Source organism: Vigna unguiculata, chromosome 7 (genome assembly GCF_004118075.2).
Source record: "Vigna unguiculata cultivar IT97K-499-35 chromosome 7, ASM411807v1, whole genome shotgun sequence".
NCBI lineage: Eukaryota > Viridiplantae > Streptophyta > Magnoliopsida > Fabales > Fabaceae > Vigna > Vigna unguiculata.
This window is the reverse complement of record NC_040285.1, coordinates 1,041,821-1,060,070: the sequence shown is the minus strand read 5'-3', so window position 1 is coordinate 1,060,070 and position 18,250 is coordinate 1,041,821. Positions and strand designations below refer to the sequence as shown.

At 30.0% G+C, this 18,250-nt stretch overlaps 2 protein-coding genes and 1 long non-coding RNA gene across 3 annotated transcripts; 2 read left to right on the top strand and 1 right to left on the bottom strand.

Annotated features, from left to right (window-relative positions):
* The first annotated feature begins 168 nt into the window (after nt 1-168).
* LOC114189480 lies at nt 169-1,986 on the top strand. The gene is made up of 3 exons (XR_003605682.1): nt 169-319; nt 427-498; nt 1,222-1,986. It is a non-coding gene; the product is annotated as an uncharacterized LOC114189480 (long non-coding RNA).
* A 2,152-nt stretch (nt 1,987-4,138) lies between these two features.
* On the bottom strand, nt 4,139-7,353 carry LOC114191915 (ubiquitin-conjugating enzyme E2 variant 1D). Its single transcript, XM_028081370.1, has 4 exons — nt 7,076-7,353; nt 5,285-5,424; nt 4,878-5,003; nt 4,139-4,562 (listed from the first exon to the last, which is right to left on the bottom strand). Exons 1-4 carry the CDS (start codon nt 7,107-7,109, stop codon nt 4,422-4,424), a joined length of 441 nt encoding a protein of 146 aa, XP_027937171.1. The 5' UTR covers nt 7,110-7,353; the 3' UTR covers nt 4,139-4,421.
* Nucleotides 7,354-14,040: 6,687 nt separating this feature from the next.
* On the top strand, nt 14,041-18,030 carry LOC114192668 (serine/arginine-rich splicing factor 4-like). Its single transcript, XM_028082444.1, has 3 exons — nt 14,041-14,248; nt 14,401-16,401; nt 17,642-18,030. The coding sequence occupies exon 2, from the start codon at nt 14,401-14,403 to the stop codon at nt 16,267-16,269; it is 1,869 nt and encodes a 622-aa protein (XP_027938245.1). The 5' UTR covers nt 14,041-14,248; the 3' UTR covers nt 16,270-16,401; nt 17,642-18,030.
* The last annotated feature ends 220 nt before the right edge of the window (nt 18,031-18,250 follow it).

The following is an 18,250-nucleotide window of genomic DNA, read 5'->3' as shown; positions in this document are numbered from 1 at the left end:
ATACAATAAGATAACAATCGCATTGTACAGTTCATACACAAAAACCATAAATTCAACTAAAAAATATAAAAAATGGGAGTACTTGTAACGTCCAATAATTTCTTTATGTTTTTCTGTCCTAAATTAAAAGGGACTGCCTCTTATGAGTTGGGCTAGGGCAGGCCCATAGGGAGCCAAACACCCTAATCTGACCTAACTCCACTCTTCCATCTCATTTCCATAAAACAACAGATCTCTACCCCTTTCTTGAGCAGCCACGAGCCTCTACTAGGGTTTTGCTCTTACTGTTACGTTGAGCTAGGAGGACCCGTTGTTCCAAGTAAGTTAAACTCCCAATTGTTCTTTCCTTATTCTAGCTATGTTGTCGGGGTTTCAACCGAAGTTCCCTTATTGATCATGTTTCCACTTTGCACCTCTAATCTCCAGTTCATTAAGCTATACTCGGAGCTGCTGTGCTCGCTAAATCTGGGTTGGGAGTCTTGTACTAGCTTATTCCAGGTAAGGGAAGCTAGGGCTTGATTGTTTTTAAGTTCTAGATGCATGTTTGGTTGATTTTATGTACTGGTGGTTGATGTGTGTTATTGGTTGTGTGAAAATGCGTGGATTGTACTGCTATAATGATGTGGATCTGCTTTTGCGCGAGAGAGAGTGGTGAGCTCTGCTGAACTCGCCCAGACGAGCGGGTTGGTCGCTCAAAATGAAAGCTCTCGCTTAAGCGAAGAGCTCTCGCCTGAGCGAGAACAGCAGCAGCTCACTCCCCTCTTTGTTTCGAGGGTTTGCCTAAGCGAAGGCCACTCGCCTAAGCGAGAGTAGTCTCGCCTGAGCGGGCTGGGCTAGCTTGAGCGAGACCTCGACGTGCTCTCTGTTTGTAGTCTCGCTCAGGCGAGAGCAGGTAGCTTGAGCGATGGGTTCCTCTTGCCTGAACGAGAGCTCTTTAGCTTGAGCGAGATTGGCGGAGTTAGTGCATATGCGTATGTGTTACATGATTGGTTGATGGATGTTTTGGAACATCTCAAGTTATGATGTTATATATATACTCCATATGTTATATTAGGGCCGAAAGTTTATGTGTTTGGCAAGAGATTTGTATGATATATGCTTGGATAGTTGGTCGTTTTCATCAATATTGGCATGAGATTGATATGCATGGAAATTATATGATTGGTTGATGAAACATAGACATGGTATGAGTAGAACGTAATCCCATGACTCTTGTAGCAGGGGCTCGTGGTGGTGCCTCATCATATGGACATAATTTCATGGGCTCTCCAAGGGGGAGTCCACAGTGGTGCCTCAACTATTGGAGCTAATTCCATGAACCTCGAGGTGAGAGTTCGTGGTGGTGCCTCAAGAACAGAACGTAATTCCACGAGGGTAACGTGGTGGTACCTCAAGGCAGGACGTAATTCCACGAAGGCCACGTGGTGGTGCCTCGTGTAAGGGTGTAATTCCGCGAAGGCCTCGTGGTGATGCTTCACTGCTAGGACTTAATTCCATTGTCTTGTGGTGGTGTCTCATTTTACGTATCTGGATAGTCAAGTCTTGAGGTCTCAATGATTTGGTAATCTATGTGTGAATGTCTGTTATTTGTGTCTGACTTTGGAGCTGCATGTTGACTGTTATGATATGAGATTCCTTTACATTAGCTTACCCTTTCGCTTGCTTGTATGTTGTGTGTGGTTTCCTCTATTGCGATGATCATCAATTCTATTGATGTGAGCAGATGAGAGAATCCCTGGCAGTGGTAATGTTAGTAGAGACGCTGCAGCTTGATGATTGAACGGGTTTTGAGATCGTTATGGAGCCTACAGCTGAAGGAGATTAATAGTTTATGATTCTTTTGTCTTGGACAATACCTTGTGCTACCTTTAGAACTATTGCACTTTGTTTTAGGCAGTGTGATGTCTCTTCTCTTTTGTTATGGATATGTTTGGTGTACTGTGTATCTTCATATCCCAAATCCTGTACTTTCTGAATATTTATATATGTGACGTTTTATTAAATTGAATTTATCTATTTATTTTGAACGTTACAATACTCAATAAAGTAATTAACAATAACTCACTTCAAAATATTCAAACTTATAACCTACAAACTTACTTATATATAAATCCATCATAAATTAAATAATAAATTAAGTATGTTTTTAGTTCATAAAAATTTTATACAAATTTTGTTTATTTATGTTTAAAACTTTGAATAACTTTAAAAATTGATAAATATAATTCTCTATGAGAAATATGTTTAATATTTAAAAAATAATAATACAATTTAATTAAAATGACTATATTTATTAATTTTTAAATTTTAAAAATAAAAAATTATTAAAATTTAAAACCACGAATTCTAATTTTACATAGTAACTGAACATAATTAACTCTGAAATCATTGAAATACTTTATGAGAGAGGGACGAAATTAGTTAAATATTTTATTTAATCACATTGTCTAAAAAGGAAAAAAAAATGCTCAAATCTTAAATTAGTTACTAAATTATAGTTAAAATACTGGAAAGGATACGATAACATTAAGAAACATATATATTATCGATTTTATGAGTTGATAAAATTTAAACTATAAATTATTATTTTTTATCTATTTTAGGATATAACTAAATTTAACTATTTTAATAGTTGGACATATTTGATGAACTAAATATGTTTGTAGTATATAATTTAAATCCGGAGAAAGAATTTTATGTTTTTCCAAAATTTTAATTTGTTTATACTTTAAAAATAAATAAATATAATAAAAAATTATTATTTTTTGAATATTTCAAACTAATATTTAAGTTAAACATGCATCAAACATCATATAAACAAATTTAATCCACTTAAAATATCGAGATATATTAAAATTTGGATAAAAACAAATTTTAATTTCAGATTTAAAATTTAGGAAATAAAATCATATTTAAAAAAATTAAATTATAGATAATTATTTTATCTATTTTAATAATTCATTGTATTTGAAACATAAATATACCATGGTAGGTTTAAGTTACACTTCAACTACATATATTATCGTATTTTGTATTAGGATCCATTGGAATTATAAATACTTCATTTTATCATAATGGGTTTAGGATTCATTTTATCTTAAAAAAAATCGATCATCTTTAAAAAAATACATTTATTTTTATGTTTATTTTCTTTTCCTCTATACCCTTCCATACAAATTTTATTTTATATTTCTTCTAAACAAAAAAAAAGAAATACATGCTCCTATCATTTATTAAACACCATCACAAATATAAGTAAAACAAAAAAGATCCGTCTGCTTCATTTCACAAAGAAAAATAATAGGAAACGTATCTTAAAATTATAATTTAACTTTTTCACAATACATTTTATTCAAGAACTGTAAAAGATAAATAAACAAGAAAAATTAATTTCCAACGTCTAAAAATTTATTAATCATTAAATCATCATATAAATTTATTAATCATATCACACCGCGACAAAAATTAGCGTAAATGTTTTAAAAATGATTAAAATAATGGATTACAAATAAATTAAAAAAATAAACCAAAAATATTATTATCCGTATAGAATTTAACATTACATACAGTAAAATTGTGTCATCCAGTTAAATAAGTATGAACGTGAAAAAATAAGATACATTTTAATAATATCTTTACAAGCAGATAATATTACACAAATTACTATGAATAAATTAAACTTTTCACGTCCCCTTTTTTAATATTCATATTAGAGAAAATCAACTTAACAAATTAAAATCACTGACAGGTTATATTAGCCAATGTAAATCTCAAACACCATTACATCCCGACAGGCTTTGATTTCTCAAAAAAAAAAATATCCGAGATCTACAATTTTTCTTTAATTTCAAAATAAGTTCAATTTGAATATACAAGTATAACTTTACTCTCAGGCAACTAAAAATGACTCTGATGTAAAAACACAAAAGTATTTATTCATATGTGAAGTTATAATTAAATAACAGTATATTTTATCGAGTGTTCCAAATATTCAATGATTAACGGTGCTAGTAACTTGGTTGCTTTTGTTTCATATCAGATTGATTTTGGTGAAAATTATATGAAGGACAACACACCAAGCACGTTCACATTGTCATTGCTTACTCACAGAAGAAGCAGAGAGAAAGTGAAGCAGGAGTAAAATTGAAAGCACCTTTGTGATTAAAGGGAAAATACTACTTAGAGAGTTGCTTCCGAAATATTTGACACACATAATATTTTAATCAAACAGTCCCCCTTCAGAAGAGTCGAGAAAGACAACAAAACAACTCTGAAGCCATGGAGATGGAAATATCTTTTGGGGCATTCCCCTATATGTTCTTGAATTCAGAAGGAAGGATCCACAAAGCATTCATTACACACTATATATTGCATACAGAATATGCAATACAAGCTGACATCTATACCGTCTGTCTTCAATGCTAAAAGTAGGTACCTTCTGGGGGCTGGACAAGCTTCCGGTTATGAGGAGCTGCCATTTCCTTCTTCAGCTGGGTCAGTATGTCCTCCATTGTGTACTCTCTTTGCCAATTTGCAAGAAGACCAAACTTCTTTGGTTCAACCTGTTTCATGCATCACTCTATAAATCTTCACAAAGATTATCAGGTATTAAGTTTGCAAAATCAACTTAATATCATGCCAACAAATATGAGATCCATGTTTTCAAATAAAGGAACAATGAAATATAGTCCATTATTCACTTATTCCCGATAAACCCATATCAAAGATCTCCAATACAAGAGATCCCAAGCTATTACAAATTGAAAATTTGAAGTAGAATGCACAGTTAGTAAAACAATTCAATTATCCCAGCAAGCACTGCACAACGTATTATTATTTTTATACAGTGAATACATAAGAAAGATTATAAATGATACCACTCCATTTTCATGATTAACACATGTCATGTTGACCCGTGAATGAAATCGAACACTTGGGGGCTTTTCTGGGTAGTCTTTATCACAAAACAGCTTCAGTTGATAGATTCTTCCTTCATGTACAGTCTGACAGAGAAAAGATTCATGAGAAGAACACAATTATAGGACCTACAAGCAGGCATTTAACTGTAAACCAAAAAGGATATATATTATACAGAAAATATAAACTTATAGCAAACTTACATATCCAAGGTCCATCCATGCATAGAATAATACACAATGTGCATGTACAAATACATGAAGTCAATACTGACAAGAATCTAACCAAATTCTTAAATTTGGACAAAAACCATGCTGGCATACATACTATGATCAGATTAATCTACAGAAGTGACAGAAATATTTACATTATGGGGGCCAATAATGGTGCCAGTCCAAGAGCGCATGTAAATGTCATCACCATCATCCATTCCATAGCTAACTGTGCCATCTCCAATACCTTTTTCTCCTCGTTCAAGCTCCTCCAGCAATCTGAAGTTCCTTGGAACTGCAAATAAATGTACAGATACTTAACAAAACATAAACATTTTCTATTTGAACAACACACATATAACTAGTCATTGTAGGATCCATTATCTTGACAACAATATCTGCACAAAATTGATAAAATCCTTAAACCAAGAAAATAGTACCACACTTGAACCATAATTCATTCATTAACAATGTTGACAATGGCAGATGGTAGAGTTTCAGAAGGCCAAAATTCTGCCATATAAAAAAGCCATTGCGACCATAGTACCACAATTGTTGCTGATGGCAACACCATTACATGCCTCCCTTCATAAATTGCCTATGGTGGTTGGCAAAAGATCTGCCATGGCAACACCACGTAACAATACTTTTCATTGAAATATTTGACTTGTACAAGAAATTGAACAGTACATATTCACAAGACATTTGTTAGGACTTATACACAACAGGAAAGTTTACCTCCAAAAGACTACTCCATTAATTGGGAGAGGCTGAAACCTCAAATACCACATCAAGTAATTCATCCTACTCAATTTGAGTCTACGTTTAAGGGTTTACCTCCAAAAGTACTTTCACTCCCAATGATAACCCTTTTCTCTGAGCGTTATTCACTCATCAACTAGTGTTTGGTTTGACACCTTAATACAGCCTAGAAGTAGTCTTTCCCTAGCCCAACTCTCAATGAAAATACCAATTGTTAGGACTTAAACAAAAAGGGAGAACCCCAATCCAAAATACTACTCCATTAGGTGGAAGACCCTATATACTTCAGTATCGCATAAAGCTCATTGTACTCAATGTGGAACTCCTAACAACATTTGACTAATTTTACCCGACATCATCCATAATGATACAACAAAAACACCAACAACAAAAACAAAAATCCTTATCCCACTACCCGCCAACATCATCATCCATGCATTTTCCAATAGAAGAGATCAGTTATCTAATGCTGTGTAAGAATGCTTTAGGCACAAATACAAGTTCAGTTTCACAACTATTGACAGAAAACGTAGACAACTAACTTAGGTCATCACTATCAATCCCACTACTTAAATTCAAAAGGCATGCATTACACAACATTGAAATTATCGACAAATGCAGCTGCAATTGCTGACGTCATGCATCGACATTTCAGCTCAAATCACAGTCGCTTTTAAAAGCTTCCTACAAGGTTCAACCACACATTCTGAATTATTTTTCCACTCTTGCGCCGAAGAAGAAATACTCTAACAAGAGCCATCAAACAACATTAGCAACAAAAACATACACATTTCCAAAATATACATACCAAGGCAGAAAAGATTGTGCCCATGACTGACGACATGAAATAAAAGAAAACTAAACGTTTTATTTAACATGATCACAAAAATAAAAAACACCCAAAACTATCCTTTACAGAACAAGAAAAACAAAAAAGATTGCAAGGCAGGAAAGCGAAACCAACGATCCAAAACTCCTCCGACAAGACACAAACAGAAAACCCCAAAAACAAACAAATAATTACGAATTGAGCATACAAAAAAGCGAACAGAGAACGTTCTAGGTCAACGGCAAGAAGAGGAAGGGGGAAAAATCCGATGACCAAGAAGAAAAAATTGGAAAAAGAAAAGATGAAAAAGAAAAAGGGCGTAGATAAGATAGAGAAAGAACAGTGAGGGACTGACCCACGACACTGGATCCTCCTGAGCCAAGCGTCATGGATGGGTGGCAGAGGGTTTTGGCGAGATGGGGGTTGCGGATCTGATCGAAAGAATCGAAATTTGGAGACGGAAGAGGAACGCAGAGAAGAAGGAGAATCTGGGTGGGTGCGTGGTGGAGGCGATGATGAATGATGAAAGGGTGGGAAATGGGAATAAAGAAGGAAATGAGGGATTTTGTAGAAAGAAAGAACGATGAAAGATTTTCGCAATGAATAGTGACTGTTGGTCCCTCATTGCTTATCTATGGACCAGAAGGGCCCGTTCTCTTTCGGCCCACTCGTTACCTATTTCTAATTTTTTTTCTATTTAATTGAAAATTGTTGTATTATTATTGTATCTTGTCAATTTAATACAAGTATTCAATGTGTTGTCGTGCTTTTAAATTAAAGTGATAAATAGTTAATTTAAAAAAAATGGAAACATTGAAAGATCTTATTACTGTACTCACTGTAATTTTTAAAAATAAAAGTATCATGCAAAATATTGCTTTGGTTTTTTTAATATATTAAATTTTAGAATTTTTTTTTATCGCGACACTTATATTTTTAAACATTTAAGATGTGTTAGCCATTAATTACTAATGTATATCATGTAATTGTTTCTTTCACAATTTTGGTGAATTAAACTTGGTGAGATTTTTTATTATTTGTTTTTGTGATATATTTTGAAAATTAGTTTAATAATTGTTCAATTTGTTTAATATTCAAGTAATGTCTTATCTAATGTAATATAATGAAAAACATTAAGTTTATTTATATAATAATTATAAATGAACAGAATTTTTTTTATTAATAGTGATGATAATAGTAATAGTTACGGTGGTAACAATGATGACGACAATAACAACAAAATAATAATGATAATCACATGGATGATATCGGAAATTATGATAGTGACATAAATAGCAATAAATAATGCTGAAAAACGACAATGATGATGATATTGATAATGATGGTGCAAATAATTATAATAATTAGGGTTAAATATGTTTTTTTGTTCCTTAACTCTTAATAAAAATTGAAATTAGCCCCTCTTCGAAACTTTGATTCAATTTAGTCTCTCAACTTTATAAGTACATCAATCTAGTCCTTTTAACCAAATCTTGTTAAATTTATTTAACATTTCGAACGCGTTTCATAATAACATTTGAGTTGTTTACGTCATTTGACACAATTCCACATCAACGTTAGTTGAATGTTAACTAACAAAATTGGGTTTAAAAGACTAAATTAACGTGCTTATAAAGTTTGAGGACTGAATTAGATGTAAATTTCGAATTAGATCAAAAACATATTTAACCCTAAGAATTGTAAGGGTAACACCGTAAGATATAACATTCACAAAATGATATTTAAGACAACAATAATAAATACAATAACATAAGTATTGACACGTTTTTTTTTTTTATTACAAGTATCAATGTGAAAATTTTCACAACTTAATTTATAATTGTTAATAATAGAAGTTTAAATATTACTCTACATTTGTATATTCTAAGTATAATATATAAAATATTAATATTTAAAACTATCTCTTCATTTCTTTAATGAAATGAGATTAATAGGCCAAGATAGACAGGTGAATTACCAAATTGTTATTAGCTAGGTCAATTAACTCATTTTATCATCTTTATTTCGATTATTTTAATTTAGACACTTATCTTAAATGAAGGTATTTGCATTATAATTTTATTTTATGCAAGATGTTTAAATTTTTAACAAAATGATAAAGAGAGTATTTCCTATTTGTAAAACTTTCAATTTAATGAGTACTTTCTCTTTAGTAAGAAACATTAATAACACATTCCCTTTTTAGTGCGAGTTATAGCTTTAATCATACAAATACCTATTTTTATTGTTATGAAAATGACGGGTAAAAAATGCTTAGGAAAAGAAAATGTGACTTTGTAAAAGTTATCCTAAACTACTATTTTGTTAATTAAAGATGATAGTTAAATAATACTTAGAAAAACTAGAAACATATCACGAAATATATACATTTTCAAGGGTCATCAAAAATGAAAATAATAATTTTATATATTTATTTCAACGATAAGGACATGTAACTTAATGAACGACATGAGTGCTAAAGGAATTTGAAATCACGGTCTATAATTAAATATCCACATATTTAAATTTGAGTCGAATTATAAATATTTGTTAAAATAGATTATCATTCATAAATTGAATAGCTAGATAAAAACACGTAAAGAGAAGAAAAAAAACTAGTTAAAAATAAACAAATCAAATATCTATACTTAAAAGAGCTTGAAAAAAAAATCTCAAAAAGAAGAAGACGAATACTAAACAAATAATTAAAAGAATATAACAAACTCCAAAACTTACATTAATAATACTAGCAAAACACATGTGTTTTCACGATACTAAAAAATAATAAAATTATTATTATTATTATAAAATTTAAATATATTTTATAATTTTATTGTAAATAGTTTTTATTTAATTTATATGTAGTTTTACAATAACAAAAATTGTTAAATATTAAAAACGGTTAAATTAAAAAAAAAATAGTTAAATTTTAAAAAACGATCACTTAAAAAGTAAAATCGATAAAATAATTGTTTGTTTCACAAATTTGATGAATTAAATTTAATAAGGTTTTTTATTATTTGTTTAGTGATATATTTTGAAATTAGTTTAATGTTTGTTCAATTTGTTTAATATTCAAGCTAATGTAATATAATAAAAAACTTAACTTCATTCGAATAATAATTAAATATAAACGGATGTACCCATTTTGGTATTAATAGTGGTGATGATAGTAATATTGATGCTGATAACAATGATGAAGATGACAATCAAATGATAATTACAACAAAATAAGAATGCTAATCACATGGATAGATCGAAAATTATGACAATGACATAAATAATAATAAATAAATAAATAAATAATGGTGAAATAAGATAATGAGATGACATTGATAATAATAGGAGTGATAAAACGAGTTAATCTCGTCTATTTTGGTCCACCAAAGCTAGATCGGATAGGGTTAGTTCGTTATTAAGAAACGGGTTGAATAATTCAACCTGTCCTGTCTCAAGACGAACTGACCTACCATTTTCTTTTTCTAATTTCTTTTAACTTTTTTTCAAAATTTTGTTTATAAATTATATATATTGTTTATATAATATTTTTTATTTATTTTAAATTTTTGAACATAAAAATAAAAAAATGGGTTGGCGGACCAGGACAGGCTAGGCAAGCGGGACCAGAGCTGGTTGGCAGGTTGGAAATTCTAACCTAATCTGCTCTTTTCCTGGTGGGTCAGCGAACCTGTTCCGCTTTGACACGCATAGATAATGACAATGAAAATAATTATCATAATTACAAGGAAAATTATATTATGACTCACATTTGTTAACTTTCATCCTTTATTCCCAGCTTTGGGTGAGTCACTAATTCTTTTAAAGAAAAATATAATGGCACATTAATCAATGATCCACACCAAATCACATTCAAAGTAAAGTATAAGAGTCAAAAAATTGAAGTCATAATATTAGTCATTATCATAATTATAATTATAATATTGTACGATAAATATGACATTGACATAATGATATTTATGACAACAATAATGTGATGTAAGTATTGACACATTATTTACTACAATGATCAATATGATAATCTTTACAAGTTAAGTAATAAGTGTTGATAATTGAAATTTACATATTACTCTACATTTGCATATTCCAAATATAATATAAAAAAGTAATATTTAAAACTATTTTTTCATTTTTTTATGAAATTAGGTTAATGGACCAGGATAAACAGGTAAATTAAGAACAACAATACGAAGTACCAAATTGTTACTAGCTAGCTAGCTAGCTCGTCTAACCCATTATATCATATTTATTTAAGTGATTTTATTTTAGACATTTATATATAAGTTATTTTATGTATGGAAAACACATGCTCAGTAGTTATTATGAGTTATCATAAACAATTAATCTACCTCAAGGTATTTGCTTGCATTCATATAATTTTATTCTATGCAAGATGTTTAAAGTTTTTAACAAAATGATAAAGAGAGTATTTCCTATTTGTTAAACTTTCAATTGGATAAGTACTTCCTCTTTGGAAAGAAACATTAATAACTCATACCCTTTTAGTGCGAGTTATAGTTGTAATCATACAAATAATTATTATTGTTGTTACGGAAATGATAGGTAAAAAATGCGTAGGAAAACAAAACGTGAAATGTGAGTTTGTAAAAGTTATCTTAAAAAACTATTTTGTTAATTAAAGATAATAGTTAAATAATAGTCAGAAAAACTAGAAACATATCATGAAATCTATTTCAGGGGTCATAAAAAAACGAGAATGAATGATTTTATATATTTAGCACAACGATAATTACATGTAACTTAATGAATGACATGAGTGCTAAAGAAATTCGAAATCAAGGTCTATAATTAAATATCCTCAACATAGTAGATTTAAATTTGAGTCAAATTATAAATATTTGTTAAAAATATATTATCGGTCTTAAATTGATTAGCTAGATAAAAACGCGTAAAAAAACTAGTTAAAAATAAATTAATTAAATATCTATGCTTAAAAGAACTTGGAAAAATATCATAAAAAAAAAAAAGATACACGACAAATAATTAAAAGAATATGACAAACTCCAAAACTCACATTAATAATACTAGCAAACTCATGTGTTTTCACATTTTTAATGATAATAAAAAATAAAAATAATAAAATTACTATTATTATTATAATTATGAAATTAAAATATTTATTGTAATTTTATTATAAATAGTTTTTATTTATTTTATATGTAGTTTTACAACTAAAAAAATGTTAAATTGAATAGCTAGATAAAAACGCGTAAAAAACTAGCTAAAAATAAATAAATTAAATATCTATATTTAAAAGAACATGAAAAAAATATCTCAAAAAGAAGAAAAAAGGTACACAACAAATAATTAAAAGAATATAACAAACTCAAAAACTCATTAATAATACTAGCAAAACCCATATGTTCTCGCATTTTTTTATGAAACAAAAAATAAAAAATAAAAAATATTATAATTATAATTATAATTATAATTATAAAATTAAAATATTTTTTTTGTAATTTTATTATAAATAATTTTCATTTATTTTATATGTAGTTTTATAACTAAAAAATTGTTAAATTTAAAAAAACGGTTAAATTAAAATATAAAACAGTAAATTTTTTAAAAATGATCATTTAAGTAAAATTGATAAAATAATTGTTTTAAATTAGAAATTACATTTATTTAAATGGTAAGACAAAAAAATAAATTTGGTATACATCCTTTTATACATAGGTATCATTTTGTTTGAGAGTAGACAAATAAGTTAAAAATTTAGTATAAATGATATAGTAATTGAAGTAGTAAATTAAAAATTGATCAAAAAATATTATTATCATAGTTTAAATTATAAAAAAATGGATAAGTATCTAATTATTATCTCATAATATTTTATTAAATTGTTAATATTTAATTGGAGAACAAATTAATATATATATATATATATATATATATATATATATATATATATATATATATAATAACAGTGACCACATGCAATTTATTTTTTTATTTTTTGTTTACGAGTAATAATTAGATCATGTTCATGTTATATATTTATCCCATGGATTGAAAAAATATTAGACTACTTCAATCAAATATATAAACTTAATGAGAGCATATATTTATTAAACATAACTTCTCCACAAAATGAGAACATTAGCACATGCTTTTAATCATCCATTAACACACCATAATAATGGTAATACATTATTTAGTCCCATTAAACAAGTTTTACTTAATAAAAGCAATTTCATTCATACATTGATCTCTATCATCAAAATGCCATGTTCTAGCTATAATGAACATAAGTATTTAAAAATTGAAGATATCTTATTATTACTCCATTTGTTTTTTCTAACTTTTTTATTGTAACAATTAGTTGTCACGTTGTTTTAAAGATGATAAAACGATATATATATATATATATATATATATATATATATATATATATATATATATATATATATATATATATATATATATATATATATATATATATATATATATATATATATATATAAAAGTTAATGAAAATTTAATTATTAGCTATATAAGCTAATTTTATATTTGTTATAGGTTAAAAGAATAGTTTATATATATTTTTTAAATATAATAAGGACTCAACACATAATCAAATGAGAGAGAATTATATACAAATAAACACCAACAATAATCTATTTTCTGAAAAACCAATTCATAAATATTTGTGTTGTATTTTCTATTTTTTTATTTTTTTTATAGATTGCCATATCATTATTGTGTAAACCAAACCTACACTAACTTTAATTTGACTTACTTGTGATTATTTTTCCTAAAATTAGAAACTGAATCCAACAATTTTTTTTATAAAATTTCTTAAAAGATAGACAATTTTTTTTAGAAGAAATAATAAAATAAGAAAATTTTAAAGAAACTATTTATAATTTTTTTTTCGAGATTCCAATACATATCGTTTTTGACACATATTTCATAATTTTTGTAATTACTTTATTTTATTTTTGCAAGATTTTTCTCAATTATCCATTTCTTTTTACTTTCGGAACATAGTCTTAAAAATGTTTTATATATTATTTACTTGATTACTTGATTTTAGTTCTCTATAATAATAAAATTAAAATTCTTATTTTAAAACAATAGCATGGTCATAAACTGATCGGTACTCAATATTTATTAATTTTAGTTTTATTTAAAATAAAAAATTCCAGAGAGAAATAACACATATAATCAATATATTTTATTACAAAAATCTGAAATTTAAAAAGGAAAACAATAAATTATCTTCTTAAAACTCTATCATTGTTCATTGATTAATAATAAAATCATGGGAAAACAAAGGGTTGTTTCATACGCTTGTGTTGTTCTGAGTTTCTAGGTTATAACAACATTCTCACTATTCAAAATCACTATCATTCACAACACCGTTTAGATCCCACGCACCTGGGTTAGAGTTTCGAAGAGGAACGAAGCAGAGACCACGTCACTCTGGTGCTTCTAGAAGGTTCCCTTCATCACTGTTCTGCCACACCCTTCCAGGCCTTTCATCGTGGTACTGAACCTTGAATCATCTCTGTGTCTTTTGGTTAGGGTTTGTTTATACTCGTTAGTTGTGCGTTGTACGTGTTTGACGAAATTCCTGTTCCATTTCAAGATCATGCTATTTACTGTGTTAATGTGGTGTTTTTATTTGTAATGTTGCAGATGTCACTTTATATTGGTAATCTGTCAGAGCATTCTCGGAGAGATGAACTTGAACGTGTATTCCGTCGATTTGGGCAATGTAATGTTCAGTTGAAAAGAGATGGCTATGGCTTTGTAGTATTTGATTTCCCTCCTAATGCGGAAAAGGCTCTGAGAGCACTGAAAGGTAGAAATATATGTGGGGAGGAGTTGACACTAACGTGGTCCAACAAACAGCCTAACACACATTTTTCTAGAATTTCTAGGGGTGGCAGAAGAAATGCAAATGAGTTTAGAAGGAAAACGGGTTTCAGGGGATGGTCGAATCAGAAGATGGGAAGGGCAAATTCTGTGGATACACCTGATGAGCAGAGGGGATATCGTTATGATGATTTTAAAGATTATGTTGGGGAGGAAAAGGGTTATGAGGGAGACTTTCCAGATGAAGGGGGTGGAGTTATTCCCAAAACGGGGGAAAATGATAGGTGGGGTGAGCCAGTTCACGACCTCGTTGAGAACGGGAATGGAAATGCGATAGAGTTTGATCGTTATGAGCCTTATCAGGGCCATGATAGAAAGTACGAGAGTGAAGATTATCTTGTTGGTTACTCTGGTGGTTCTCCTGAAGCCAATTCCCCAGAGAATGTGGGCAGAACACATATTGTTGAGGGTACCTCAAATCGTCCAAATGGCTCAAAATTCCATCAAACTTGTTTTAGATGTGGTGATCCAGGCCATAAAATGCGAAATTGTCCGAAAGAACATTCTTCACAGTGGAGATACAATAGGTTGGGTGTTCGGCAAAATAGTAGAATAGACAAGAGCCATGAAGATGAGAATAAATTTGGATATGCTTTCCGGATGAAGCTGCAGTCTAGTGGGGATGCTTTGCCAATGAGACACCAGAGAGGTGGGAGGAGGTTATCTGTAAGCAGGGAAACATATAGGCATCAAAGAAAGGAATACGGGGAAAGAAAGAGAAGCAGAACTGAAATGGAGTTGCCTAAAAGGTCTAAAGCAAAGATACGCAAGAGGTCTGTCTCGTCCTCTATGCCATCTGATTACTCTGCATCTCGCTCTCTCACAAATTCTCAATCTTCCAAGTCATTACAAAAATCTAGTTCCCGTTCTAGATCAAGACCAGTGTCTTCTAGGTCACATTCTTCATCATCAAAATTAAGGTCTTTATCCGTATCACTCAGTCCGCCTTCATTATCTCCAAATAAAACACGGTTAAATTCAAAAAGCTCACCTATTAATGGTACATCTGTTAAAACTGTGGATCACTTACCTGCACAGGGGCAGAAAATTGGTGGCAATAAAATGGAATTGGAGAATTCAAAATCCAAGGACACAGGTGTTGATGTAAATGGAAAAACTGCAGCAGTTTGTGACACAGCTGTGAATGCTGTGGAAAAGAACCAATTTGTACAGGAGGATAATCATGAAAATCATGTCTTCTTAAAATCATCCGACAGAGTTACAGATCTAAATGAGCCACCTGTCGAGAATTTATCTCCATTTACAGTGAAAAAGACAGAGGGTCTTAGTCATACCGGAAAGCATGGATTGAATCCTGCTCCTGAAACTAATGTCAACCTCCATTCTGATATTCCAACCCTTGTATCTATGGAGGAGATGCACATGGTTCTTAATAATTATGGCTTGGAACTTCCAAAAGATGATGAAAACAATTTAACAGTTGATGCCTTCTTTGGTTGTGCTCGGTTATGGCCTTGGCATCTTGTTTATTACCGTAAATTGAAGAAAGGCCCAATCTCAACTGAGAACTATGCCAGACGGGTTGCTCAGAATCAGGAATTCGGCATCATAGATAAGTATATAAGAAGCAGTAGTGGATGGGGAGAGTTTGGTCTCCAGAACTCGTAATTGTTCTTTATTGTTCATACTGCTAAGATGATGGGTGCCCTTTAGATTCATTCTCATGGGAGCTACATGTTTTATATTGCCTTCTAGAAGGCTCGCAATGGAATTTAGATGTGATTACTAACTGCTAAAAAGGTACTATGCAAACCATACTATAACTCATTGTATTGCTTTGCTTGCCTTAATGCTTATGTCTTGTATTTTGTTTATGTCACTCTTCACATTATTTTCCACAATTGTTATCAATGCTTGATAGCTGTTGATTTTCTCTCCACAACTACAATTTTTTTTTACACAATCCAATGTTTCACTAGAGTGACATAGTGCATAACAGGATAATCATTATTATGTATAAATTAATATGACATTTCCAAAATTAAAATTGAAGAAAGGTCTCTTAAGTCTGAAAATAACACAAACAAAAAAAGAGAAAAGCGTAACAAATGCTGTAAAAAGGGATATACCTCTCTCACTCTTTGATTGTGGGTAGAACCCAAATAAGAATGATCGTGAAATTAGATTGACACTTTGTTGAAAAGCTGGAACACTGATGTTTGTGACAAGAAGAGATGGTTTAATGTATATAGTAAACGAATAATATTGAGTATATTATTGATTCAAAAAGGATGATATTTGGTTAGTGGAATTGATATAAGTGTGACATATTTTAATTTGGGCACAGGCAAATAAAAAAATGTAAAGAAAAAACATATATTGTGTAATTTGTCATTAATGAATATACCGAATAATAAGCTTTAAGAAAGTAATGGTTACCATCAGCTGAGGGTGAGAAGGTCTAGAGTTAGAGGTTGAAAAGAGGATCGCTGTCATTATGCACTTACTGGGAAGAGGTCTATTGTGTTGTGAGAAGATGACTGCTGTGCATGAAGTTCGCAAAGGATAAATACAATAAATTAATTAATCCGACATTAGTTTTTATTGGTTTTGTTGGTGGGTTATTTGGAACTGTACAAAATTATTGTTGAATATGAAAGTTTATATATTTTTCTAAATGTACAAAATTATATATTTTTCTAACTGCAAACCGAAAGTTAATGTGTTATTCTTTCGTGGCTGCATCAAATGGGTAACTTCTTTTATTGTCACTCTTGATAAGGAAGTCTATTTGACTGAGACTTAACTTTCCTGAAATCTCCCAACTTTTAATTGGAATCATATCCGATGATATTTGTCAGATGTTGTCATCTTTAATCACTTCATTAAGTCATATTTGTCGTTTGCTTCATTTCGGATTTTCCATATGAAAAAAAGTTACATTCTTTATAGAACTGTGATTGCATATTGATCCCCTATAAATTTTTTTCAATTGCATGGATGAGTTATAGTAACTGTTTTTTTTTTTTCATTCTTCTAGGGTTGCACAAGGGAGCGGCGTGATTAGGGTGGACTTTTTCTCTTCATTCTGCAGTATGTACATAAAGCAAATTGTGGAGAGACATCGAGTTTTTGAAGAAAGTAGTTGTTCAACTCTTTTTGTTTGTTAATCTTTTTGAAACATTTTGAATATTTTGGCAGCTAGAATCTAAAACTCACTTTTAGGAAAGTGATTGATGATACATTTGTATCATTTCCTATGATGATTTATAGGTTACATTACTTGTATTAAAATCTGGATTTATGCTTGCGAGAGGGAGAAATGATTAGATGGTTCTACACTGCATCTAATGCTAATGTTATAACACGATTAATTTTTGTTGATTTATTCTGTTAATCTGTTAATTGTAATTTGAATGTGTTATTCAACACTATGTATTTGTTAGTTTTTACACCTTTGAAAAAAATGGATGTCACTGTTTTCCTGAGATCAAACAAATACCTATGTTTAAGATTGGCATACTCTTATATTGTTTTTTTTTTCTTTTTGTTCAGAGGTATGGTTTTATTCATACGAGGCTACAATTTGATACATTTTCTTTCATTAAGTGTGATTATTTCTCATCAGAACCGTGTAAAAGATGTAAAG